The sequence below is a fragment of the Tinamus guttatus genome, unplaced genomic scaffold (genome assembly GCF_059628265.1).
Source record: "Tinamus guttatus ecotype Peru unplaced genomic scaffold, ASM5962826v1 Tinamus_guttatus_pri_ptg000287l, whole genome shotgun sequence".
Classification (NCBI taxonomy): Eukaryota; Metazoa; Chordata; class Aves; order Tinamiformes; family Tinamidae; genus Tinamus; species Tinamus guttatus.
In genome coordinates this window covers 1,722,374-1,748,644 of record NW_028288821.1, presented here as the reverse complement: position 1 = coordinate 1,748,644, position 26,271 = coordinate 1,722,374, and the positions used below count along the sequence as shown (strand labels likewise).

The window sequence follows — 26,271 nt, the reverse complement described above, 5'->3', positions numbered from 1 at the left end:
GGATTAAGGGAGAGACCAAATTCAAACAGGTGCTTAAGGATTCGGCTGCTCTTTCCCTGGCTCCGTGTCGATACGTGGGTATGCTAGATGTGCTGGAGTGGCTCTTTTTGAGCGGGTGGAAGAAAACGTCGTGAGAGTGGCCAGGGAAGCCAAGCCGAGGCCGGTGGCGTGGGCTGCGACAGACGCTGTGCCTGGGCCGGCGGCTGCACCGACCACTGTCACCTCGCAAGATCCTCAACCTGCCGGTGCCGCTGACCGAGCTTTGGGGTGTGTGGTCAACTTTAAGGGCCTGTGGTCTTCACGGAGATACTCACAGCTTTAGAGCTGAGTTTGTTTCTAGAAATGCAGTTGGGTTTAGAGGCAGGTTAATTAATGTTTTTAAGAGTCCAAGCCCAGCGTTGTAAGGCAGAGGTGCAGAAGCCTAATGTTCTAGCTCACTCTTTCATCCACCCTTTCCTTCCCTCCTGTCCATAAAGTCTCACCCAGTTTTATAGTACTGCCATGGAAAATAGGCACTCGGGCGCGCTCGGGCCTCCCCTAACAACCCATGTAGTGTCCAGATGGATCCCAGAGCTGTTCACCAAGTCATTTTGCCTCCTCAGGCAAACTACCCATGCAGGATGAAATATAAACAGCATTAGTACTGAAAGGAAAAAGCACAGAGAAAGAAAATGTTGCAACGAGAATTAAAATATCTGCAAATGAGTTTAGCTAGCATCAACCGTCCTCTTAACTTTTGGAGTGATCTTCCTCTGGAAAAAAAAATTAAGGTCAACACACAAACTTCCTCTGCTTCCTGGAATTCTTACATATTTTCACTATGATAACATGATTTGTGTGTGTGTAAATGCAGCGGGAGAGGCGGCCGAAAGCTGGCGGCGAGCCCCCTCCCCCCGGCCGGAGGATGCCTGCAGCATGAGCTCAGCCGGCTCCCTGCGCCCCGTCAGCCACTTCCCCCAGCAAATTCGCCCTGACACCAAGAAAAGGCGCTCGGGGGCCCTGGTCTCTACAGCGCTCGCTGCGTCCGCACCCAAAGAAAGGGCTGTTTATTCATGGAGGGATGGGGTTGCTGCTGTGGAGGGGGCTGGACGGAGCCGAGCGGCCCGGGGGTTTTCTTTGGTACAGTCACAAACTGTGTTTTCTTCTGTGTTTACCAGTCTCCAAACTACGGCTGCTTCCCCCCCCCGCCTATCCCCTGCACAAACACTCTTGGTGAAAAAAGGTAGCCGACAATTAGCCATTAATTAAATCCTTTGCAGGTTTGAGATAAATAGCTGATGGGAGCGTATGAAGAGGCTGGCGGTGCGGAGTGGCTGTGTCCGGGTGCTGCTGGGAAACTGCGTTTAAGTGATTTGCATATGGTCACCTAAATATTTAATACTTGTGCAGTTTAGGAAAGCAGGTTGAAAGCAGGTGGCCTGCAATCTCACCTGGTTCTGCTGTGCCGACAAGCGGCTGCTTTTGGGGGCAGATACAGGAGTTTGGGGAGCTCAGCACCCTCCTGAACTGCGGCTCTGAGGCGGTTGCTTGGGAACAGCCAGGGCAAGTTCCCACTCAGGTGTCCAGCCTGCTTGGGTGCCAGAGCCTCGCAGTGCGGCCAGGCCCCTCAACACTGCTGCATCCAGCCATCGCGGCCACTTTTGGGCCACCCCTCTTTCCCTTTCCCTCCCTCCTTTGGGCCCTTTCCCTGCTGGCTGGGCAGCTGTGCCGGTGCTCCCGAGCCCGTCTGAGCTTCGCCGGGGTGCAAGACTGAACGCACGGCCACGTTAAACAAGCCGGGAGGCCTTTGGACGTGCAGGTGCATGAAGGCCTGCGCGGCCGCCACAGGCAGGCGCGGGGCTCACGCCTCGGCGGGACGTCCCTCTCCAGCACGAGCAGGCCCTGATCAAACATGATCCGAACCATAGAGTGAAATCAGCAGCAGCGGACATAGCACTGCCCTCTCTGTGCCCAGACATCCTCGCTGCATGCTGTACCTGGCTCTGTGGTATAGATATCGGGCGTCTCGCTGCAAATACCCAACCTCAAGGGAACGCGCGCCCTGGGCCAGAGCTGAAGGGCTGCTAGCCCTGCCAGTTCTTAAGTCAGGCTCTACCCGGCCAATCCTAAAAACTCCAAATTCCTGTTGACACCAACAGGAGCTGCAGGTGCTTGAAAAACTCCCAGATACGTGGATCGCTTCATTCATCATCCAGCTGCAGCCCTGTCTGGACAGAAAGACAGTAACCTTTAAAGAGCAACACTTCGCAACCATTAAGCAACTAATATTTTATGCATTTGTATCACAGTTGGCTCCAAAGCCAACCTTGGCAAGCGTCTGGGGATTTCTCTAGAGAGTCGTTTTGTCTGTTTATACTGCCGTTCTGTTTAAGGTGTTTAAGGGTTGTTTCCCAGTTCCTTCTTCATTAGGGGTAATTGAATAGTTGAGGAGCCGGATCATCGTTTGCCCAAGTCTCCCCATCAGCAGAACGCAGTAACTCGGCACTCGCCAGAAATGGTGGCACGGAGAAGTAAGTTCAGTACAGTTTTCTAGCACCCAAAATGTCTTCCAGGTGCTTTTTGGGCTACCAATTAGCTTTCTGTAAACAGCTGTAGGCTCAGATCTCACCAAAGACCTTCCTGTAGCCCCTCGTGTCCTCCTTCAGCACAGCCCCATTGGCAGCACCACCCTTTGCTCAGATGCTCACTTGAGGAATGAATTCCCTCTGGTCGCTTCGCGAGGCGGCTCCGTGGAAGCTCGGCTGATGCGGCCTCTTCCTGGAGACTTCCCAGGAACTCCAGGTTCCCCTGCACTACGGAGCTCGCTTTCACCACCCCCAGCGTGACGGGGCTTCCCCTCTGCCCGCGGCAGGTCTGCTGCCAAGCCCTGCCAATTATCAAAGATGCCTCCCAAACGTGTATTCCTGGTTCCCGGAGTTGCTCTGGGATGCTACCACACCTATCTTCAGAGTGGCTAAAAGTTACCAAGAGGCGACGTGGTCATGGGGAGTCACATACCACGGTGATGAGCATAGTGTGAATTGGACACCTGATTTCTGAGCCCAGGATCCCTGACCAACAAAGGCAAATCTCATATTTTCCCTGCACCGAAAACACGCAGGTAAATTGCTGTTTGGCTCTCTTGGCACTCATGGGACATATCAGGCCTTACTTCAAGCCATGTGGGCTTCAGGTGGAAGAGCTGGAGGATCACTTGGCCAAGTTGGACTCAGAATGGCTGTCAAACAGGGACTAATTATTTTAGCACTAAAAAGGCAAACGGTGGTATTTAAAGACAGAGCTTTACACAAAGAAAGGCGATAGCTAGAACTTGTACCCACAGTGTTTGTATCACAGCATAGCTGGCATCGTCTCTGTATCACAGATGAGCCCCAACTGCGAAAATGGCTTTCGTCTCCATGCCATGAGATTTCATTGCTGTTGACTTCGATTCAGCTGTCTTGAAAATACTTTTCCATAACCCTTACAGGAACCTTGATAAACATTTATAGAGCCATCCAAGAAAAGGCCCTTTCAACAGTGCAGGTTGCTGGTGAATTTTGAACGTGGTTGCTTTTGTTCTACGACCGCCGTCTCCCCAAAGGCTTCAAGATCACTGCACCAGAAGCATGTTAGGATCTGCAGTGGGTGTCCAGAGGGCTGCGCAGCAGTAAGAGAGGCACGACTGCTGTGTACAGGAAAGAGAATAAAACAAGTTGGCTAGTGGGTTAGGGTTAGGGTCACCTGTGCTATAGATATTTCAAATTTATCCAGTTGCACAACCTTAATTAGTGATAATTTTTTTCCTCTGTCTAAAATAGTTGTAGCAACTGCTCCCCAAGCAATAAGGGAACAATATCACCATCTTGAAAAGTGATTACTAAGAACTGATTAAGGAATATTTGTTTAACTCAGAGAAGAATGAGGTCCTACATATATGTTAATACACCACTGCTAACAGAATGGCTTTTTGTTGTTCCCCTCTGTCTGGAACGTGAGCAATTTATAGTCTGCTGCTGCATCTAATTAGTGGTTCTGATCCCTAAATTGAAGTGGTAGCGACTTGTGATTTTAAGCGCAAAATTTCCAAGCTTTGAAAAAGGCTTGACTAAAGACTCAAGACATGAAGTGTTATGATATTTAAATGCTAGAGTTGGATACAGATGGAAAATAAAAGGAGTGATCCGAAGCAGTTGCGGGGCTGCCTATTAGATCAGCTTCGCAACACAGAGGGAAGGTAGACGGCATTCAGCAGAGATATGTGGGAAGAACTTGGCCTCACAGAGCTCCCTCTTTGGTACTAGCCAAGATAAAAATACGTCAGGATTACCAGCATCTAGGAAACTAGCATATGGTGCTGCCACAGAATGTAATACTAATACATTTTAGAAAACCATTATTTTTCTCTTTCCGTGCACATTTTTCTCTTTTCCTCTTTAATCTAGATGCCATTCATTCTCCGCTTGGATTTCTCCCGCTTTTTTCCCATGAAAAGAGAGGATATGCTTGAATTAATTTAATTGCTAAATGTTTTGTTCAAATTGCTGTGGCAGAAATAACTTTTAGTGGCCAGGTTAAATAGCCCCTTCACTGCAGCAGTTAACACTTATTGTTGCTGGCAGCCCCTCTGCATTGATTCAGGAGGGCACCGCTATTAACGCTCAAGTGGCTTGGGAAGTTGCAGTGTGTCCTTTTCTCTTGCACGCTCTCTTCATTTTTCCTGCAAGAGCAAGAGTTCGTTGTAATCTGGGAATAAAATGTTTCCAGATAATTTAGGAAAGGCCAGAGCGCTCAAAAGGAATTTGGAGGTTCATTTCCAAGCAGCAGGCAGGCAGGTCTGATCCCCGGCAGTGTAAACCAGGCTGCTGCAGCCAGGAAGCCTGCCCTCTGGTTAGCAACTACCCGTTTTATCCGTCCCCTCCATGGAAAAAGTCAGCTTTTCTCAATTTAATATGCAAGCTCAGCTGGTGCTGCTGCAGAGGCAACAAGTGCCCGTGAGAAGTGATGCCCTCTCCGGCACGGGAGATGCCTCCTCTCCTGCTCCACTGGCGCGGGCGGAAGCGGAGATCTCGCCCCGCTCTGCAGGGCAGCCCTGAGGCTGGTCCCTCCTCCACCCAAGTGAGAGTCCAGGCGGTCTGTGAAGCCACGGGCAGGAGGGAGGAGAGGGTCTCTGCGCTCCCCCGTGAGCTGGGTCCTTCTGGGCTGTTCCCCAGGTTGATTTCTTCTGCACTGAAGAGACACGTGAGAGGAAAGTGACGAGACACAAAAGAAAACGCAAAGCCTGTTAATTCAGTTGCTTTTGCCGCTACTGTCAGCCCTGAAGGTTTTGTACTGTAGTAAACAGAATTCATTTTGAAATGCAAGTTACTTGAGAAAGTGATGGTAAAACAGAGATTTCCTTTTTGGAGGAAAGGAACAAACGCGAAAAGATGCTCTGAGCACTGAGCCCAGGATGTGCGGAGGAGAGCGCGCAGCAGGATCATCCACACCTTCCCTTCCGCACGTCCCACCGCTGCCCTGGGCTGCCCATGGGCCACCAAGGACTGGCCCGTAATGGCCCAAAACAGGGACCCTCAGGCCGTGTGCCAGATGCTGCAGGTCTGTGTGGGGGACACGGTGCAGCAAACAAGCAAAGGGAAAATGCTGCTCAGGAGCTGGGCAAGCGCCAGGAGCAGGAGCCCAGGCAGGCAGCAGCGGGGACCGGGCTGGCAGAGGCCAGGAGGACACGTGTGCCCAAACTCCCAGCAGCTCCGAGTGCACAGAAAGGAGAACACAAATCTATAAAATTACACACAAGCGCTAGCGATTCAAACACACTCCTGGCCTTGATGAACAGCAAGTTACTATCCCTGCTATCCTTTTGCACTTGCATGTTGCATAACTTGCTCATGACAGATCTGTACCTAAAAGTAGTTAAATTCCAAGCTGTTCCTTGGGCTACAGGAGAAGTCCCAGAAGTCTGAGGCTGTAACTGTCACACAGTTTGAAGATGCTCTGTGAAATCTTCTGAGTTTTTTCCTCTGCGGGGGAAATGCAGTTTCTCAGGGCCATGGTTTCTTATTAATTGCAACACCAGAGTGTCAGACTGTGGAAGGAGGCCATCGTTGTGCAAGTTGTGCTGATGCTGTACTGGGCAGGCAGATGTAACTTTAACTTGGAGGCTGGGATACATCGCTGCACTGGAGGGATGCAGAGCTTTGGTGTTTGGCTCAAGAAATCTGACACTAGTAGAGATGACACACTTTTCTATACAAGGCTGCAGCCTCTAGCAAATGGATGCATATTTATTTGACAGGATATGTGCAGTAGCCCTGGGAAACCAAGATTTGAAATCAATAATTTCTAGTAAATCACAAACTGACATTGGCAAGATCTTAGCCTGGCTGACTATCTGTGTCACTACAGATACTCTCCTTTAATAAACAGAACATACAATGTTTCGTGCATTGGTTCTGCGTTTTCTTGGCAACTGCATGAAGTATCATTTCCATGCTTAATCCAAGAGATCTCTGACAAAGGGAAATGGGTAACATTTGTTTCTGTGGGTTTTATAGTTTTACATCTCAGGGCCAATTCTGCCATCAGGTAGTTTATGAATATTCATGTAAATTGTTTTGAGCTGAAGAATATGTAACTTTGCCATGAATCTGGCATGGAAAAGAATAGTTTGACATTCATGAAACAGAGAATGCTTTAAAAAGTAATGTCAGCTCTAGTGAAAAGAAGACTGCTAGGATAGGAAAATAAGAAGGAAAAAGAAGACTTTTCCTGAAGGAAGGAAAATGATGTAATCCTGTCTTATAAAAACAAATAAATGTAGAACAATTACTGCAGATTCTAGATGCTTTAAGCAAGTTGGAAATCCCTTGCATCAGGTATAGGCCAAAATCTGTTGTGTTTCCTTTGCCTTCTATAGGAGTTGAATTAAGACTCGTACAACCCTGGTCACTGCAGGAAGTGTGGAATCTAGCAGTGAGAAAACAGGGGAGCTAGAATTATCCCTAAGTCTTTTCTACATCATTACGTTTGAGTGGTGCCTTACTGGAGGCCTGCTACGTGCGGGATCCATGGAGTATCCCATTGCACAGGGCTGTTGCCGGTCGGAAACGTGGCAGACGGCAGCTGTTTGCTCCGGCTCCGAGACCCCTTCCATGGGCTGGAAGCTGCTCGGCTGCCCGCGTGGTGGATGTAGCTCTGCAGCAACCGACCAGTGTGGGAATGTATCACCAGGAGCTCCTGGGCAGAGGCAGGCATGGCGAGCACGGGTGCATTTGCCTGTGTATTTCCAGCTGGGCATGACTTCTATCATGACTTTGATCTTCCTTGGTGAAATACGGAGTGGTCACAACGCCGCCATCCTGCTCCCCCAGCCAAAGAGCCCTACGTAGCCCAGGCCAGCGGGCGAGCGCGTGGGAACTGCATGTCATAAAGCAGGAGAGAAGGTGTTTGGGGCACAAGTCAGGCCTGGAAAAATACCATTAGCTAGCAAGCATTTTCAGTGTTTTGTTGTTGCTAACAACACGGCTATTAAATGTGATGCTACTGCTCACTTGTATCCTCTTCTGCAGTTTTAATAGAAAATCTTATTAGTGGCAAGATTAGAATTGAGTTGGAAGAAAGTCCCCTACAAAGACAGGTAAATCCATTAATCATAATTCAGCCTTTCTGTAGAATATTTTGGCTTTGAAGAAAATACATAAGGGATTTGATGTTCTTTCAGCACTGCTTCCTGAGCACAGTCCTGCTGGTGATCTGCACTCAGCGCTCCCTCCAGCTCTGCATGGCCTGACAGCAAGTAGGGCTAAAGAGAGGTGAAGTGTTGCTGAATCTTGTGGGTCAGATTTCACTCAAGCAAAACTGAAATGTCTCGATGAAGTAACAGAATTTTGTTTTTTCACCAAGATTTGGAGGCGCACTCTCGAGTTTGGGATCTCAGTGGAGCTGGGATTTCGCCTTGTAAAGCGAGCGAGAGGTGATCCCAGCAGTGCTGATGCTGCAGATGTGTCTGTGTGCTTACCTAAGCACTCGAGTCCCTTCAGTTTCTGAGAGTCATACCTGCTGTTAAGCATGGGCTTAAGTGTATTTCTGAGCTATGCAAATAATCAATTTTGGTATTTAAAATAAAAGTTCAAAGCAGATCCATTTGGAACGAGCATTTGTCAGCCAAGCAGTCATTAACAACCTGAACTTAACCTGTACTTCACAAGAAGCAACTCGCTTTATGCTATGCACCTTTTTATGGAAATATGAAGAAATTACTATTAGTGTCATTATCTCTTTTAACTCCTAAGCACAGAGATCCTGGTTAGATCTGTGACTGTTTTTCTACAGAGGAGACAAGATTGGCATTCGCTTTGATTAATGTAAGTCCTTAAATCAGTTCCTGCACCCACTGAAATGTTCACACGTCAGTCCCTCCTTTGATGATTTTACCTGTGCCACTCTGCCGTGGACATTCCTGTAAATAATGACCTACTGAAGGAAGAGCTGACTTGATCAACGGTCTTCTTATTTCATGTCCAAATCAATGAAGGCCATTCTGAAACCCTTTAACTGCGCACAAATGAGAGCTTTTTCCTTGAAGCTTCCTATTTTTCTGAAAGTAATGTTTCTTTAAAAAATCAGAATCAATACATTAACAATTATATGCACTTTTTTACATGACTTATAAAATTACTTAATGCATCAAGCATTACTGAGGAAATTAAAATTATTGATTTGATTTATCTATTTTTTCAGATATTTCCCATATAGTGTTGTAGAGAAAAAAAAAAAGGACACCCAATTAAACACATTCAGAAGGAGATGCTTTTTTTATTCAACAAAAATATGTTAGTGATGCTAATGGTATAATGGGTTTCAGAAATGGACTTAAAATTTATATGCATTAGAAATCTCATCACCAGTACATTAAAATACCCTGTGGATGAAAGACACGGGGTAGGAGTCCTCGAGGCTCTGAGCATCCGCCAAGTGCCAATTGTCCGGGCTTGGGGAGAAACTTCCGAACTCCAGACTTGTAGCGCTGAGTGAAATTTATCTTGCAGCTGTTCAGTAAAGGTTGCTGCTTATCTTCTGGAGCATCACCTGCTGCCTGTTATCAGAGGCGAGGTGGTATTGGATTAGGTGGGTCACTGCTCTGATTTAGGAGAGGAAATGCAATACTCACTGGTCACATCAAAGGTTCATCTCAGCCAATATCTGTATCCGACTGGGGCCTCTACTAGACACCCTGGCCGTGCTTTGTACTCCTGCCAGCTCTGTGTTGGTTGCACCCAGGCTTTCCTGTGGAAGAGCCACTGATGAATCTGCCCTCCATGAGTGTTTTGAATCCCTTTTCAGCCCATTTACTCCAACATGACCACCCATGGTAATGATCTCCATGGTTTGCTTCTGTCAAAAGCATGGAAGTACCAAGCATCATGTGCTTTCCCTCCATCTGGCCACTGAGATATTTGTGAGCCCTTTGGTGACTCCATGCCGCTCAGGTGCCGCTTCCTTTCAGTTGCCCGCTAGGACTTTCTCTGTCACTGCCTTCAGGGCCAGCCAGAGGGGAGCCGGGGCTCGCGGTGGCTCTCCTGGACCGCAGCCCTAGCATTACGGTTACGGTTACTCGACGCGCAGTGCCTAGTGTGCTTAGTTCATGCCAACCTGAAGGATGCGAGTCTTTTCTCTAGCCCTTGGCAATGACAACTCTCTTGCTCACTGAGCTCTTCAGGACAGTCCCTAGGTATGTGACCCATTCACTTGGTCAGCATAATGGTGGCACTTAGCGTCATATTGCTGTTTTACAGTCCAACACTAGCTATAAGGATGCCACTTAAACTATGGAGTCCAGGCCAGGGATTGCCTCTGTGTGGTTGTTTGGAAAAGGATACAGTTCAGTGCGTCGCTTTATTTATTTATTTTATATAGCTATAGTTCCAACTTCTCCTCTCCCCGACTCCAGCTTTGAGCCAGACAGCTCAGGCAGGAGGTGGCAGCCCCATCCTCAGACGCTGCCTGCAGGGTTGACTGCTGATCCAGAGACACATGTCCCCAAGGAGCCTGCTCAGCACGGGGGCTATTTCAGATCCCATGCTGATTCCCAGTGCTCTTTTTGAGCCTTGGGACCTTCAGCAGGGATCTCCATCTCACGTGGGCAGCCTGGCAAGCCGAGACATCAGATGCTGATACCCTGGAAGCGCCTGCATGTTTCAGGAGGCCTGTCCCCGGAGCCCGCCAAATCCAGGGCGTGCACGTCTACCTGATTATTCCTAACACTAGAACTGCTCAGCAAAGGCAGGTGTAAAACTGGAGGTTTAAGCAAAGGTGAAAAAGAACTTCATTTATGCACTGATATTACTGATATTTATGAACATGGGGCTGTTACGAAATGCGTAAGGCTGGTTTTGGTCTCCGAGTTTCAGAGTACAAATGTGCTAAAGGGAAAAGTTCTCCTGAGGGAAACAACGAAACCCCCAGGGAAATGCAGCAAGGTTACATGTGTTTAGATGCAAGCTGGCGACAACTGCGATGTGGTGAACTCAGGGAAGTTTGGCCTGATTCTTGCTCCACTTGTATCTGTTTAGCCACAGAAATCAGGTTTTATTCAAATGTCTTTATTTTTTATAGTCAATTTTATACAGCATTATTTACTAATATTACCATAGGATACTCTATTTAGAGTAGGAAAGATAACAACCTGCACATTTTATTAGAATCAGTGCTGTGTATTCCATGTATCCATTAGGTCGGGAATTGGGACAGGGTCTCTCATCTCCAAGATCTCAGCACAGGCGTGACAATCATATTGATTTAGGGGGGTAATGAAATGAGATTATACCAACAGTTATTTGTGGACCCAGCATGCTGCCCTAACCGCCTGCAGCTGGCAGCTCCCAGCCCTTGCGGCAGCCCAGGAGCTCCAAGTGGGGCTCAGCTTTCCACTGATGGCCTGTCAAAATTAATAGTCAGAGATTGCCAGTTGGTACGGGCACATTTACAGTCCTATAGAAGTGTGTGGCTCTATGGCCGCTCTCTGTTTGGGTTTGTATCTCGCTTCATAAATACATGCCCATAGCACAAAGGGAGAAGACGAATCCAGTCTCCTGTTTCCTTCTCGCTAACCTGGCTTCACCTGTGCGAGGTGAGCTTAACCCCTCGGTGGGCGCGAGCAGCGTCACACAGCCCGTCGCAACGGCAGAAAGAACCGGGATCGACCCAGGGCTTTGCACTTCATGCCTTGGGCTGTCTTTTCAGTCATTTGTACACTCGGATGTGGAAAAAAAAAATCCATTAATTGCTGGTATTTTTGTGAGCTACGCTACTTCTGTATTGAACTAAACTGAAGCAACACAAAGGCAGCTCTGTGTGTGCCAGGCTCTTTGCATGTTATGGTACTGCCCGCAGACTGCATGATCCTCGCCTTCCTGCACAGAGGGAAAAAGAAATCCTTGGATCTGTGAGATTTCCAGTTCCCGAAGAGCAGAAGAAAGTGCTGCTGCTTCCCCTTTAAGCCCCGAGCGGTTGGTGCTGTGTGCGGGTGTGTGTGTGTGTGTCTGTGTGTGCGCGGGTGTCTCCTCCTCTTTGAGTGACACAGCACTTAGGTATGCCTATCAGTAACTTAAACCCCACAAACTCCACCTTCTAAGTGAGGAAGCTGTGGGTTGATGGAAATGTAGTGAGCAGATTGAGACAGACAGTGAATCATTAGCAAACTGCAACGCCAGGATGAACTTGTCTGGAACCTAAAAGGAGCAAACCCTCTCGGAGGCTCCTGCTCGCCCAGAACAGCCAAAGTGGATCTAAAAGCCGCTTGATCCCCAGTCCAAGATGCTGCTGGTTTCCCAGCGGGTAGAAGCACCACGCATGGAGCCGCATATTCCAGTAAGTAGCATTTGAAATCGATACGCACCGGAAAAGTAGGAGTTGTTTGAAAGGAGCCGAAGAGGCGGCGGGGCCGGAGCCCGGCGGCCGCTCCGAGCCGGCGCCGCGAAGTTTGCGGAGCCCCTCGGAAAGTGCCCGCCGCGGGCAGTCCCGTCCTGCAGGGCCGGGGGAAGGAGCCCCCAAAACTTGGGGTGAAGGTTTGACCCGCCGTGGTAGCCACAGCCAGTGGCAGTGCGGGCAGAGGAGGGGGGGATCGGTGGGTTTAAAATGGTGCTGAGCAAGGTGCTCCGCGGAGCGTCCCGCGGCGGCGGCGAGGGGCGTTCCGGGGGTGTTGGACACTCTCACTGCCCCGCTGCTGCTCGCCGTGCGCCCGGTGCGGAGCCGGTCCGCGGAGGAGGAGCCGCTGCCGGGGGCGCCTCCGCGGGGCGCACGCGTGGGGACGGGGCTGGGCTGACACCCCCCCACCCCGTCTCTTTTTTAATAACTCCTGGCACTGCTGCTGGCAGCCGCTTGCCGGGCTATTCGGGGAGCGCCGAGCGCGCGTTACGGAGCCGCTTCGGAACAAAAGGCTCCGCGGAGCCGCGCAGGTTATTCCTGAGCGGAGCGGGAAGGCGGCGGGTTGCGCTGCGCTGCGCGCCCCGGGCGCGGGGCCGTGCGCGGCTCCCCGCGAGCCCCTCCGCGCATCGCTCACAGAACGCGCGCTGACTCACGGCTCCCAGGGCTTTGGCTGCGCGTCCTGCGGTTGGGAGCGGCGCTCGGCGGCGCCGGGCGGAGCGCGCAGCTCCCGCGGAGCCGCGGCCCGGCGGGGGCAACCGGGCTGCGCTTCCCTCGCGGCCGCCCCCGCACCCCCCCATCCCGGAACAATACGTTAAAGGGCCGCTTTTGTTTTCCGCGCGAGGGCCGCGGGAGCCGCGGAGCCGCCGCCGCGCATCTCCCCGCGGCGCCGCGAGGGGCGGCCCCGCTCCGCGCCCGCCCGGGGCCGCCCCGCGGGGCGGAGCGGAGGGGAGGGGAGGGGGGCACCGCGCTCCCCCGCGGCCGCGCAGCCCCCGCGCCGCCTCCCGCTTCCGCCCGCCGGGGCGCGGTGGCGGGGGGGCTCTCCCGCCGCTTATGTAATGGTCGCGTTTTCCCTCTGAGCCGCGTAATCCCCGCTAATGCGGCCCGGCCCGCGCCCCTCCTGCCGAGCGCGGCCAGATGGTGCCAGCGCAGCCCTGCGCGCCCGCGGGAGCGCGCGGAGCCCGCGCTTGGGGGGATCGGGTCACGCGGCGCCTCCCTCTCCCCCCCAGTGCATCCCTGCGTTGGGAAAAGGCGTTTGGGAAAGATGCGCTCAGCGCAGGGGGCGGCGGCGCAGGGAGCGCGGAACAAGGAAATTCCATGTTAGGAAGCGCCCGCGCGGGGCGACTTCTAATGTTTTCCTGCCACTGACGTTGACAGTGACACACATGTGTGGGCTGAGGCTGGAGCGTCACCGAGTTTTTAAACTCAACCAGGAAATAGTCTGTTGCTCGGGGATAAAAAACAAATACCCGGCACTGTGCGGCAGGTAAAGCGCGGCGAGCCAAGTGCGCGAGCTGCTACGTGCTGCTCACAGTCGAGCAGCTCAGACCGGGGTTAGCTCCTTATTTTATGCTTTTTTTTTTTCTTCCTTCACCTTGGGACTTTAGGCTCTATTTTTAATTTTTCCAGGTTACTTAGGAATCAGAAAGGCAAATATTGAAAGGCCCTCTCTCTTAGACCCTTTTAACTAAGTAGCTTGAAGCTGCAAAGTCGTCTTGATTTTTTTTTTTCACAGCCAGCATGGTTGTTACCTGATTGGGAAGGCTGGGAATTACCGGCAACAGTTATTTCTTTATTATTTTGTATGACTTCTTCTTACACAGGCAGAAGTGTTTTATCCATCTGTGTGGGTGTCAGTTATTTGTTTTTATTTTTTTACCAGCCTCGATGCTTGTTCTGCAGCTCGGTAGCGCTCATGGATCCCACGGGCATTCGGGCACGGCGGTGCGGTGCTTAGTGAGCCTGGCCGGAGGATCTCCCGTCCCAGGGGGACAGACCGGCAGAGCGGGTCACTCACGTGCCCGGATGCGGCTGTGGGACCGGGTGGCAGCGGAGGTGACAGAAAGGCCAGGGCAGCAGCAAGGCAAAGCCCTGAGCCGTCCCGCAGGCTGCGTGCCGTGCAGCTTCATCGATAAGTGCGCTGTGCTGCTTGCTGCTCTGATGAAAGTTGCCTTAAAATAACTTTTCTGAGTATGTAACCATGGGAAAGTGAAGTAAATCATGCAAAAGCTGTGACAAATGGATTTATCTATACCTGGGGATGGAATAGTAGAAGGTTGTCTGAGGCCTTTTAAATGTGGAAAAAAAACAAAAAAGAGAAAAAAAGGCCAAATCTACAAGTCTTCATGGTTCCCCTACGCTGCCCTGTTCAGTTGTCAGCAGTTTCCAGCGTTTAGGGGAAGGTGACTGTAAGTTACAATTCATTAGTAATTGGTATGGTCTCCACATCAGGATGGCTAAATCATTTTAAATGATACTAGCCCTTCTCCAAGGAACCCTCCTCTCTCCATCGCACGTGTTTGCCACTCACTGCTGTAAGGAAGAGCTAATATCGTCCACCCCTTCCCCCCTTGGGAAGAGCAGTAGTGTAACTCGTTACAAAGCTTTCTACCTGACGTTCCAGTTTGACTTGCTATGTGGAAAAAAAAAATGAAGGCAACAAGACACACCAAGACTTTGCACTGGACTGTTTTATATCAATATTGATTTTTTTTAAGGGGGTTTGTGTTATAAAGAGGGAGCTTTTATCCCCCTGAGCTCTTTGGCAATTATCTTCCTGCCATAAATGTTGATATGCACATAATGGATGTAACTAAAAAATCTCCTTATCCAAGCAGAAAAGGCCGACTGTTTGTTGGAGCAGATAGAGTGCTGAGAGTGTGAATAGACAAACCCATATGTCGCTGGTGAGAGAGATAAATGATGGACGAACAGAAGCTGGTTACTATGGATCAGCACAATAAACCAATTCCCGTCATACACCTCTCTTAATAATATACCAGTTTCAATGCCATTGACGGGTAACCTAGGTAGCACCAGTCAACTGTAAGTTTTTCAACTGTTCTTTTATACATCTCAAAGAACAGTTGGGACTGCTCTAATTTTTTCAGATGTTGAGTGCTAAAATTATGCAGAACTTCCTTCCTTGCCAGTAATTTTGCAAGGGAGCTTTCGAACATGGCTGTGAAATGCCAAATCTATCAGATAGTGTTATGCAGTCATAAGGAGTTTTGTTTTGTTTAGCCCGTAACAAGGGTGCGCTCAAAAAGGCTAATGCTTTAAAAATATGTGGAGAAACTGTTTAGGCATCTAACAGTGCCCTCGTTAGTGTGCTTTCTGAGGGTGCAGGATTCTGGAGTGCACTGCAGTATTGCTCTTTTTAAGTTAAAATAGCAAAAACTCACAATGTTGTTTGTTTAAAGAAAAAAGAAAAAAACTACAAAATAGGCAGTGGCAAATAATACACTTTTGACTTTTTATGCCCCCTTGCAGAGCTGCCAGCAGCTCAGGGGAAACTTTGCAAAGGAGCCAGTGCTTGCATCATGCTGCTCTTCCCATGTTGCTGTTACTGCCAACACTTTGCACAGAAAATTGAAGCCGTTGTCACTTAAAGGCTTCCCTTTACACCCCCTTCCTCTGCGGGATGTTTTTCGTCATGGTTTGCTACAGACCGGACCATTGGCCCTGTTCCTAAGGAAGGTCCATCTCAGAGTGGCAGCCGGAGCAGAACGATGCTATCGGAGAGGGGATAACTGGCAAACTTACGTGAGCAATGTAGAGTCGTTATTCCTCTTGGGAAGCTGCCTCATGGGGAATAAGTTGGGGATTTTTATGAGGAAAAAAAAAAGTGTTACCAAGCAATGCCTTTCCTGCAGGAGGAAAATCCCTGTTTTTCCTGACGCTCCACGCAGAGCTGCAGCTGCGCTTTCCGTAGTCTCTGCTCCGTTGGGCACCGGGCCGAACCAGAGGTGTTTGCTGTGGGGGTGGCAGGGGCCTTTCTCATCCCGTAGGAGACGAGGATCCGACTTGATCCCGGGGTTAAGGGCAGCGGGAGCCTGGGTATAGAAGGTTGTGGGGGTCCTGGGTCCGCGGCAGCGGGCGCCGTGCCGGGACGTCGTTCCTCAACGAGGCCCGGCTGTAGGAGCCGGCAGGTTGTGCCTGGCCGGGATCCGCTGCCCGCCCCCTGCGCAGCACTTGGCAGAGTTATCGATAAAGAAGTGTTACATAAGGCCCCCATCAGGCATGTCCTAATTTGTTAATAATTGATGATCTGGGTAGTACAGAAATACCAGCGCTGTTCGCACACTCCCACACAGATCTGCAATCTCAGCGAGCCCTGTGTCTCGCTTTTGCCTTAATTGTAATGTGGGTTTTGTGTAGGGTTTTTTTTTCTCTCTGTCTCTCATTTTTGGGGGATTTTCACCTGGTGACTTTGGGGCAGCTGCCTGTGGGGGCTCGGCGCGTTGCCCGCCAGGGCCATGTTGGTGCCCATGGTGTTTCCCCGCGTTGGGTGGTGTGTGGTGCGGCATCGGCGCTGCCCTGAGGGAGCTGGTTCCTCGCACCTTCCTCCTTGGGTGGCAGCGTGTGGAGCAGGACAGAGGCTGCGCGGTCCCCACGCGGCTCCCCCAGTGCTTTGGGGATGGACTTGGGTCACTGCCCTTCTGGTAGCAGGTCATGTTGTTTGCTCTTAAAAGCTGCCTCCTTTTGCCATGCTGGGTGTATGTGGGTCAGGCCCACATGAGCACAAAGGAAATCCTTAGTGGACACCATCAAAATCTGATGGCTGTACCCTTCATTTGCACCATTTCTCCTTCACAAATATGTAGAAGTTTCAGGACTTGAAGAAGGTTGGGAAGTTCAGTCAAGCCCAGCTATTCTTTCCGAACACACTGCCGAGGACAACAAAATCAATGGCTTGCATTAAAACCAGGAGGGTGTGAAACACAGCGCCGTGCGCTTATGTTGACATCCGTGGGTTGACCGGCCGCCATTCCCAACCAGGCACCCCTCGTCCATGGTGGCCGCGGCTCTGTGGCCTCCGCCGCGCCGGTCCCCGGGCTCGGATGGCGTCGCCTCGGCAGCCGGGCCGCCCCGCACCGGCTCCGCGGGGCCGCGAGCGCCATGCGGGCCCTCTGAAGAGGGCTCGGCCTCGCTAAGCTGCCTGGCTGCCAGGGATTAATTTAACCTCTAATTACTACATTTTCTTCACAGTTTGCTGCACATGAGCGTGTTATAACAAAAGCACAAAGAAGTATGTCATTTTATTTAGCCACTACTCTGAAATTAATTTAGAGGGTATAGAGTCAGATCTGACACCCTTGGTGTTAAAATAATTATGCTGGCATTAGAATTAAAGTACATAATCTTGTTGTTTCTAATGATACAAGAGTACTAGTGTAAATAGTGCTGTTAACTTGTTAGTTGTAGCCGCAGTAGTAGGAGTGATACCTTGTTACAGACAAGTACTCAAAGGATCATTTCAGCAAAAATTTCCTCCCAAAAATGCATGGCTCCTGCTTGATACCTATCTACCATCTGGGGCTAGGATTAGGTGTCTATGAGTAGTTTGTTGTACTGTTTTTATTTTTAAGGTCTTCCAAATTGCAATAAACAAGCTTTTAAAAGGGCTTGGGCGTCTTCCAGCCTGGATAAGGATTTCTGATTTTTTTTTTCTTTTTAACATACGGCATCTTGGGAGCAATACAAAAGGCCATATGTCCTCTTCTGTCTGCTCATGCTGACATCAGAAATACAGTATTTCGCTTTGCACAGAGAATAGTTTATAGTATTGAAGGAAGGGAGCCTGGTTTCATGATGAATCAGATTACTAGTTTCTTCTTCTTGAATTCTGTACTTTGTAGTATTTACAATGAAGATTTTTCTCATTTGAACTGGGAGGGTTTTGATTGGGAAATGCAGCCTCCCTCCAGTTTTGGTTAATGTAATTAAAAGAGTTGCTGTTACATGATCGGGTAGCTCTCCTCGTTCCACTCTGGCCCATCGCCTCTGCTCAGGCTTTTTGAAATTACTTTGAAAATGTAATTTCTCACATAGGGCTGGGTCTGCAAAACTGTTGGCTATGTGTTGCTGTTTTATTTCTAGTGGAAACAAAAGATCAGTTGTTTGTTTTTGGGTCATGCATTCAAATTACACAGCGTGGATCCGAGTCAGTAGTCCTCTATCAGTAAAAGCTGTAACTGCAGCTGATGGGAAGCCTTCCCCAAAGATTCCCCAAGGTCAGACAGGACACGGTTACAGAGTCGCATCTTGTAGCCTCTTTCTCTGAAGGTGAATTAATGTGGCATCGTTATCTGGACTTGTGACAACAGTGACACGGGATTGCCAAAAAGACTAATGGAAAGAGATGGGTGATTGATTCTCTTTACAGTAGGTGGATCATGTTATTTCTCTGAATTCCTGAACTGCTACCAGTTATTGTAATTATTTACCCTACTTAACTTCTAACCTAGAAGTAAACTGAATATAAACAAAGATCAAATGCTGCAAGGGACGGGGTGGTTCAATGGATTGACAGCAAGGTAGGAGACTGCTGATGGGGAGTTACGTGTCGTGGCTGTTGGAGAGCTGGCGTGAAGCAAGCTGTAGGGCCCCGTTCTGATATCGAGTGGAAGTGAATTTTCATGTAACAATTTTACGTTTCCTAAGGCAGGAGCCAGGCCTGAATATTGCCTGCTCTAATTCCAAACTGTCAGGTTTTTTTTCATGGGATCTGAAGAGCTGCAGCTCCCCAGGCCTCCAGAGGTGGAGGCGATTTTTGGAGTAAATAGTTCCCAGCTTCTTTCTTATGCATCATAAAACAGGAGTAATGGTGCTTTACAGTAAGGATGTTTGGTGTGAAGGTTAACTAGTTAAATAGTTTGTAAAGCAAAAGTGCTTATTACTAACTGAGGTCTTTGGAGTCTTGTCATATGGTCGAAAATTATATTCCTAATGAAGCCAGCTGTATCTTATTCTAAGGCCCTAAATATGAATGACAGTTTCATTTCTATGTTTTGGCTGTAATGCTCTTATCTAAAGCATTTTTTTTTTCTTGGACATTAGATCATAGTATCTTCCTTTTTGCTAAAACTCTAGAATTTGAAGTAGGATGAAATAGAAGATTTTTAAAGAGAGAAACAGCACCTACTTTCAGGCATGTTTCATTCTCTGTCACAGATATTCATTGGTCAAGTTTTGGGCAAAAGTAAACAAAGGAATCTTGTACAAGGACATTTGTCCTATGCAGTTCACTCAGACACAAGATACACTTGCATTAGTTTAAGAATAATTAGCAAACACTGACCTGACAAGGTAATCAGAATGGATGCTCAGTATGATTTCTTTTGTTCTGGCTAGTTACTTTTAATCTTTTGGGGCTTTTCACAATTTCAAATTTATAAAAGCAATCATTTGTGAATTCAGGATTTCACTAACACAGCAGATTGCGCTCATTATCAGGTTCTTTTAAAGACTTCACTTTTCCTGTTCTTTTAACTTACTTATTTTCTTAATTAACTGTGTTGGTTTAAACAAAATCACGAAGAAAAGAGTGAAGAAAAAAGAAAAAGAAACCAAGTATATACAATACTGCAGTCAGAAATTCAGGCAAAAGGTTTTGATCTCTGGCTGCCAAATGGTGACTCATTAAAAAGGAATTTTTGTTCCTCCCTTTTCAAAGGGTTACTCACTATCAAGCAGTAAATATCTAGTTTTGATGCCACTGCACTGAACTGCCTGACATTGCTGGTGCAGTAAGTCTATATCCTGTAAGATTATTTGATCACAGGCTGTGTGAAGATTTGTTTTGCTGTTTTTCTCTACTCAAAAGCTTGTTGGAATATCCTTAAGCTTTAGCCTGACAGTGTAGATACAGTCTAAAATAAAACGCATTGAAATACATTGCCTTTTTTTTTTTTTTTTTCTAATGAAGGGTCCTTTTCATACTTAAGGGGTGGGTTGTTCAAATTATTTTTGAATGCACAGGGCCATGCAAGCACTATTTGTTTGCTAAATTTTGCTTTGGTAACACAGGACAAAGTTGTTGGATTTTCCGTAAATTAAGAAAAAATATATTTTTGTTGTCCACACCAAGAGTTATGTGCTGAGCGTTTTGTAGTGTTTCATTGCATCAGCTGGACTGAGGGGTCACTGTCAAAATCCAAGCAAAGGATTTCTGTGCTATTCCCAACTCTCTGAGGCATCTCCTTTTTCTTCCTGGTCAGACCTATTGGATGGATGGAAGGGCACAGAGGGCTGTGTGAAATCCTCTGTCTCATGCCCTGTTCTTATTCATGGGTTGGTTGGTTTGAACTTTACAGCGTGTCGGAAGGAGGTTTTCTCGATTGCAGCAGCACTCGTGTTTGACTGGAAGCAGAAAGAGAGCGTGTGAGAGCTTTTCGGGCTTCATCAGAAGTGAATCTTGGTCCCTGATCCCAGAAGGTAGATCAGCCTTAATTTCAAGTGAAAGTCCTGCATCCTCAAATAACTTCTCATGTCAGTTAGAAGTTCAGTGTGGTTTCGAGTTGGAGATATAGAGATGTGGAGAATCTCAAGCTGAAGGCAAGCGTGAAACATGCGGGAGGAAAACGTGGACTTCTTTCCTGCTGCCTCTCCCCCCTCCCCTCCAGGGCTCCCGAAGTCTGTCAGCTGTAATGGAGCGATTTGATTACTTTGTAGTGTTAAACTAAAAGAATAAATCTTAAGCGCCTTGGGAATGGGGAACCAATCCAGCAATCAGAAGCAAACAAGTTAATAAACGTGAAGCATTTCCGCGCGGCGCTGCTGCAGAAACGCGTCTTCCAGAAAGGCTTGGGGGCAGCCATGGCTACTGGACCAGTCAATTAGTGTGAGTGTGTTCGCTGTACACAGCGCCATTAATTGGCTGCTGAGGGGGCTCTCAGCGGTTTGAAGGAGAAGTGCATGTCTTCTGTTGCTTATAAATTATGAAAATCTTGCGTGTCGCAGGCTGAACCATTTACTGCATCCTGCCTTCCTTCTCTGTCGCTTTAACATATGTGGTTTATACCTGGGTAAAGCTTGGCTTAGGCAGTGTTAACCTTCATTTCCTTAAGTTCCTTCTGTCTATACACGTTTTCTACAAACTTTTTTCTCTCTCTCGATAGCTCTTCTCTCCCCTCACCCTCCTCCCCAAATACCTGGCCAGGTACGGAGCTCCAGGGAGATGGTTTGAAATCCCAGGTAGCCGCTGTGAATAGTTTCTGAAGCTCCCATGTGCTGCGTGGAGTCTGGAGACACCCTAAGGAAGGGGGCATGGAAATGTTGTGAGCTACAGCAGGACGCAGCATCGGGTGCTTCAGCACGGGATACCCCCCACACTCCATGCTGCATGGATCTGATTTGGGATGTTGTTACTTTACGAAGCTAAGGTGTGAATTAATTACGGGGAGCCTTATGTAAGCCCTTAACTTTAACATTATATCTAAGAATGGCAGCGATGGTGAACCACAGAGTGAGCGCTCTGTGTCTAATATTTCATAATTTCAAGCACGTTGCTTGTCCATACACAAATTCCCCCTGCATCCCAAGGCATTCCCAGGCACAGTTCTGCATCTCCGTGGTATTTCTTTAGGTTTGTGCCTCTTGTTTGCTTTTTGCACTCTTGCTTTCCTACTTGTGTTGTCATTGCTTTGCTGTAGGACTTGGCCTCTTCTGGGTTTGCTTTATTTTTAGGAGGCTTTTTCTCTGGGCAGGCTCCGTGCTTGGATCGCCCAGCTCCAGAGCAGCCGACCAAAGCACGCAGCAGCCAGCAGCTTCCCGGCGCGTGGCTGCAGTACGGCCTGGCTGGCGTCGAGCCGGCGCGCGCTGGGCCAAAAGTCAAGGTTTGTCGGCACGGCTGTCCCGGCTCCATAAGTGCAGATACAGGGAAGGCAGCTTCCACCCACCATCCTGCCCCCAGGATGGCTATGGGTTCATGAGCAAAGCTGAGCTGAGAAAACTTGCTTAAAACAGGGAGCGAATAATGTGGCCCGCGACCCACTTGGAGCAGCAGAAGTGTCCGGAGCAGATGCCAGCCCTACGTGGGCGCTATGGGGCCGTGCATGGGGCCTGCGTGTGCCTCCATGCGCCATGCAGCTGGCTCCAAAAACAAGGGAACTGCTAATGAAACATCTTCTTAAATCTCCTTAGCAGAAATTTGGGGTCTAACGCTGGCCTTAGATTCTGTGAACCTAAAGAGACGGTCGTGTCCTGTTTTACAGCTGGCTCTGAAGCATTGTGGCTCCTCCAAAGGAAGGGGATGTAATTCAGTGTACATAAAGGCAGAAAGGAAAGAGAAAGATTATTTGGTTCTCTTTGAGAGCCTTTTTCACGTGTAGACAAAAATGAGTCACTGCACTTCGTTACTGAATAGGAGCTGATTTACAAGTGTAAATGGTGTACATGGATGAACTCTCAGAGTTTCCTCCATGACCATGTTGTAAATGGCCTTCCCTCAGTTTGGTGCAGTTCCTGCTGCGACACTGTGCTGTCTTTTGAAATGGGACTGTCATCCTTCTCCCGATCTCCTGAAGGCTGGAAGACTGATTAACGTGGGAATTCTTCATTAGCATTAATTTGGCTAGTGCAGGAAAGTGTAGTTCCTGAGCTACACAAAGACTCTTAAACACAGACCCACAGCCTATCCTGGAGATCCTGTTGGTGGGTGTGGTGACTATAAATAATATTTACTTGATGCCTTTCATCTCCCAAGTACTTTACACTGAACAAGCATTTCATCTCATAGAAGATGTATGAGTTAGGTGAAATAAATTTCACTGTCTCTATTTTACTAATGAAGGTGGGGAAACTAAGGCAGAGAGATTAAAGTAATTCACTTGTGGTTGCAAAGAAGGCCAATTCCAGAACCATGTGATTTCTGGTTTCCATTTCTTTGTCCGGGCTAAGGTCTCTTCTTTGTAAGAAGAAGCAGGGAGGGAGGCTTTTGAGTAAGGAAACTGTATAGAATTTAGTGAGTCACCTGAGCAGATGACTGCAGTGGCACCTGTGACATTTACAGAGGCATTTTGCTGACTTCACCTCTGTAGCACCACAGATTCCTGGTGGAGTTTCAGAGCAGCCATAGACCTTTTCTTAGGCTGGTACAGTAGCTCAGTGCAATCGCTGGTCCAACTATACCGTTGGAGGCATATGCATATGTAGAGATTCCTGAAAAGTGAAAGATTTTCTGCTGTGATAATGTGCACGAGTGGTTTCATTCAACCCAATGACTCCTGGAGCTGTTCCTCTGGAGATGACCTGGAATGTGCATAAATGAGATTCTTGAATTTCAAATGTGCAAGTGGTCGAACCATGACAGAAGAATCCTTCGCTCAGCTGAGACTTGGCCAGGGCTATCCATAGAGCTCAGGCTAAGCATGTGCTAACGCTAGTGCTGAATCAGGCCCTGGGTTAGCAGCAGAGGCTGGGTCACCCTGAGCCGCAAGGCTCTAGGGCGGCTGCTGAGGGCCCAGAGGGAGCTTTTGATTTGAGAGAGCTTCCTATCAAGATGAGTCAGTGGACAAAAAGCTCAACATCTGAGAAAGTCCTTATCTGAGGAGGCATCTGAGCTGTGGAGGAGGAGCCTCCCGTGCAGCTTTGTGCGAGCGGCTCTCGACTCACGTGCACCGGGAGTCCGGGAGAGCCTCGCGGGGCAGCAGAGCCTGCCCTGCTGAGCAGCCCCTGCACGGCCCTGCCAGCCCACGCGACGCCGAAACACCAGATCGCCCTTGCCTGGAGCTGGAGCCTGCCCGGGGATGGCAGCTGAAGAAGCCACTTCATTTAGTCTAGATTTGACTCTGCCTCCATCTCCCGTTTCAGGTGCAGTAACACCCTGTGCGCGGCGGTGCGGAGTCGCGCGGCGGGGCAGGAAGGCAGGGAGCTCTCGCTGTAAGGCCACGGTTCAAAACGTTTAATTAGTTGTTTCGAAATGGTGGCTCCTCTCCTTTGAGAAAGGAATGATGTATCAGCAAAAGCCGTCCGAATTGATGTAGCAAATCAATTCTGTGGCAATCCGTTTATTTAAACTTTGGTACTTAATTTTATAAGCTCTTCTCAAGTGTTCCTGTGCTCCCGTTCATTAGCCAGTGTTCTTTTATGCTGTTGCTCGGAGGTTTGCACTGCAGATAGCAAAATGGCCAGCACATGGCCACTCTAGGCTGCCTCTAAATGTAATTCAAGCAGGTCTGCAATAATAGTGCTAAAAGAAAAGCTATTTAGCAGCATTATTAATGGCCAAAGAGTTCAGGCAGGATTATGAAAAAGTAAATTTTTATTAAGAGTGGAGGAGCTAGAAGAATGGACTGATTGCCCTGAGTCCTCGGGGCCCTCGAGCAATCAATTTCCCTTTCTAGTATTCAGTTACTTGCTAATTGTATTGATTTTTATCAAATATGTGTACAAATCAATTTTATATTTTAGTGCTGTTAAAAGCTTCCTTCCATCCTTGCAGGATTTCAATGGTGCTCTGATCCTTCTCGTCGTCGTCGTCTTTTATTTTTAATGCTTGTTATCTCAATGCATGTTTTCTTTACATTGTGACTGGGTTTGGCCATTCACTGGGGTAGGGATTGCAGAGAGGCGCTCAGGGTTGGGCGAGCAGACCTCACTTGGACAAAAACGCAGCGGACGCAGCAGGGCTGTCTGCTTAGGTAAAAATTGCAGGAAAGGGATGGGTCGTGCCATAAAATGGGTGGATGCAAGTGACCGCGTCAGTGCGTGACCCCCCGAAGGGCAGGAAGCGCTGCCAGCGCGGGAGAGGAATCGTGTCGCAGAGAGCCCGCGAGCAGACGCACGGAGCAGGAGGGTGCCGAGCGCCGCGCGCCGGCGCGGAATAAACCAGGGTGACAAAAACCAAACTCCTGAAATAGTGCAGGCCCTTTTATCAGTACCGACTTCAGCAATTCTGAGCACTGAGGAGCTCGTGCACTTAAAGTGAAGTGGTTGCTGGAGACTTCTTGAAGGCGAGTGAACACATTGAGCTCCGAACAAAATAAAACAACCTTCTCCATTTGTGTTTGTTTATGCCCATGGCAATTTAGATTGTTCCTGTCAAGCTTACCTATTTTCTAAGATAGCGCAGGCTCTCGCTCCCCTTTTTAATGTAAGCTGCGCAGCTTTGAGTTGAGGGGAATATCTGTGGCGCTCTGCGCAAGGCAGAGCCTTGACTCGTAATTGAAATGTTTGGTGTTTGGACGGCGCTGTCGGCTGCCGCCGCATCCACTTTGAGCTTGTAACAGCGCGAGCAGCGGTCATGGGAACGGCAGAGTTAGAGCTCTGCTGCTCCGCTCACTGCCCACTGCGTATTACGCTGTCCTGCTCATGGGCTGCCTTTTCTGCCCTTACTGCCCAGACACTTGGGAAGCGGCTCCGATCCTTTTTCTTCCGGAGGGAGAGTTGCACTAAATGTGCATATGGGATATGCATATGCAGCTAGATGTGCATATAGGATAAAAAAACACTTTTTGTTAAAAAAAAAATTCAATATAATGGGAGGCACTTAAAGTATATGGCATTATAAATTGATGGGTTTTTATTTGGCCGTTTTTGCTTCTCTTCCCTGGCTCTGCTGCTGTCTCTTTTGGCAGTGCCTGCCTGGGGCTCGCAGGGCCGGTTGGGCCGTGGCCTGCGCTGTCCCTGGGTGGCACTGGGCTAGGGGGAATTTGTCCTCCCTTCCCAGCTTGGCCCCCGTCAGATCTCAGCAGCTTTTCCCACTGCTGCGGTCGGGTATTTCCCCATGCGGGGGCAGGCACCTCCACCGGGATCACCGGGGCACTATTTTAAAAGCAGGCTGGGAGGAACCAGCCCTGTTGCTGTTCACCCTCGTGTGTGTCGCTGGGCTTGCTCGTCACCTCCCGTAGCAGAAACCGCGGGCCGGCCGGGCTCTCCACGGGGTCGTTACAACCCCGGCAGGATGAACGCGGTGCTGCTGCTGCTGGAGGGTGTCCTGGGGCTGTTTGCTGCGCGTCTCCAGCGCTGTCACTGCATCACACACTTCCTCGATCGCCGCATTACCCCACGAGCCCGTCTAATGGGATCCTCCGCCGCCGATTCCGGCTTACCCTGACCTACTTCTTCCTCGTGTCCCAGCAAGCTGTCAGGAGCTATCAGAGCACTGGGAGCTGAAATAAACACTCACCAAGGGGAAAAGCAAGGCTGTCTCTGGTGAATTTAATTAGCTTTGTTTAACTGGCTTGTTTGCTTTGTAAATCACATCATTTTTAGTCAAAATTAAAGGATAAAAAAAAATCTGTAATTAAAATCAAATGATGCATGACCTTGTTAAAAGTCAAGGATTTTAAAAGTTCAGTGTAAAAAGGCTTGGAGGTTGCAACATGTTTGCAGTGGTTGGAATATTTGAGGGAGAGAGGCTTTTTG

At 48.9% G+C, this 26,271-nt stretch overlaps 1 protein-coding gene across 1 annotated transcript in view; it reads left to right on the top strand.

Moving 5' to 3' along the window:
* Positions 1–11,632: 11,632 nt before the first annotated feature.
* MAMLD1 (mastermind like domain containing 1) overlaps positions 11,633–26,271 on the top strand; it is a 70,648-nt gene continuing 56,009 nt past the window's right edge. Inside the window, exon 1 of the mRNA XM_088527447.1 lies at positions 11,633–11,847. Within this exon, the coding sequence (XP_088383573.1) occupies positions 11,794–11,847 (54 nt within the window). The 5' untranslated portion in view covers positions 11,633–11,793. The remainder of the gene's footprint in view (positions 11,848–26,271) is intronic.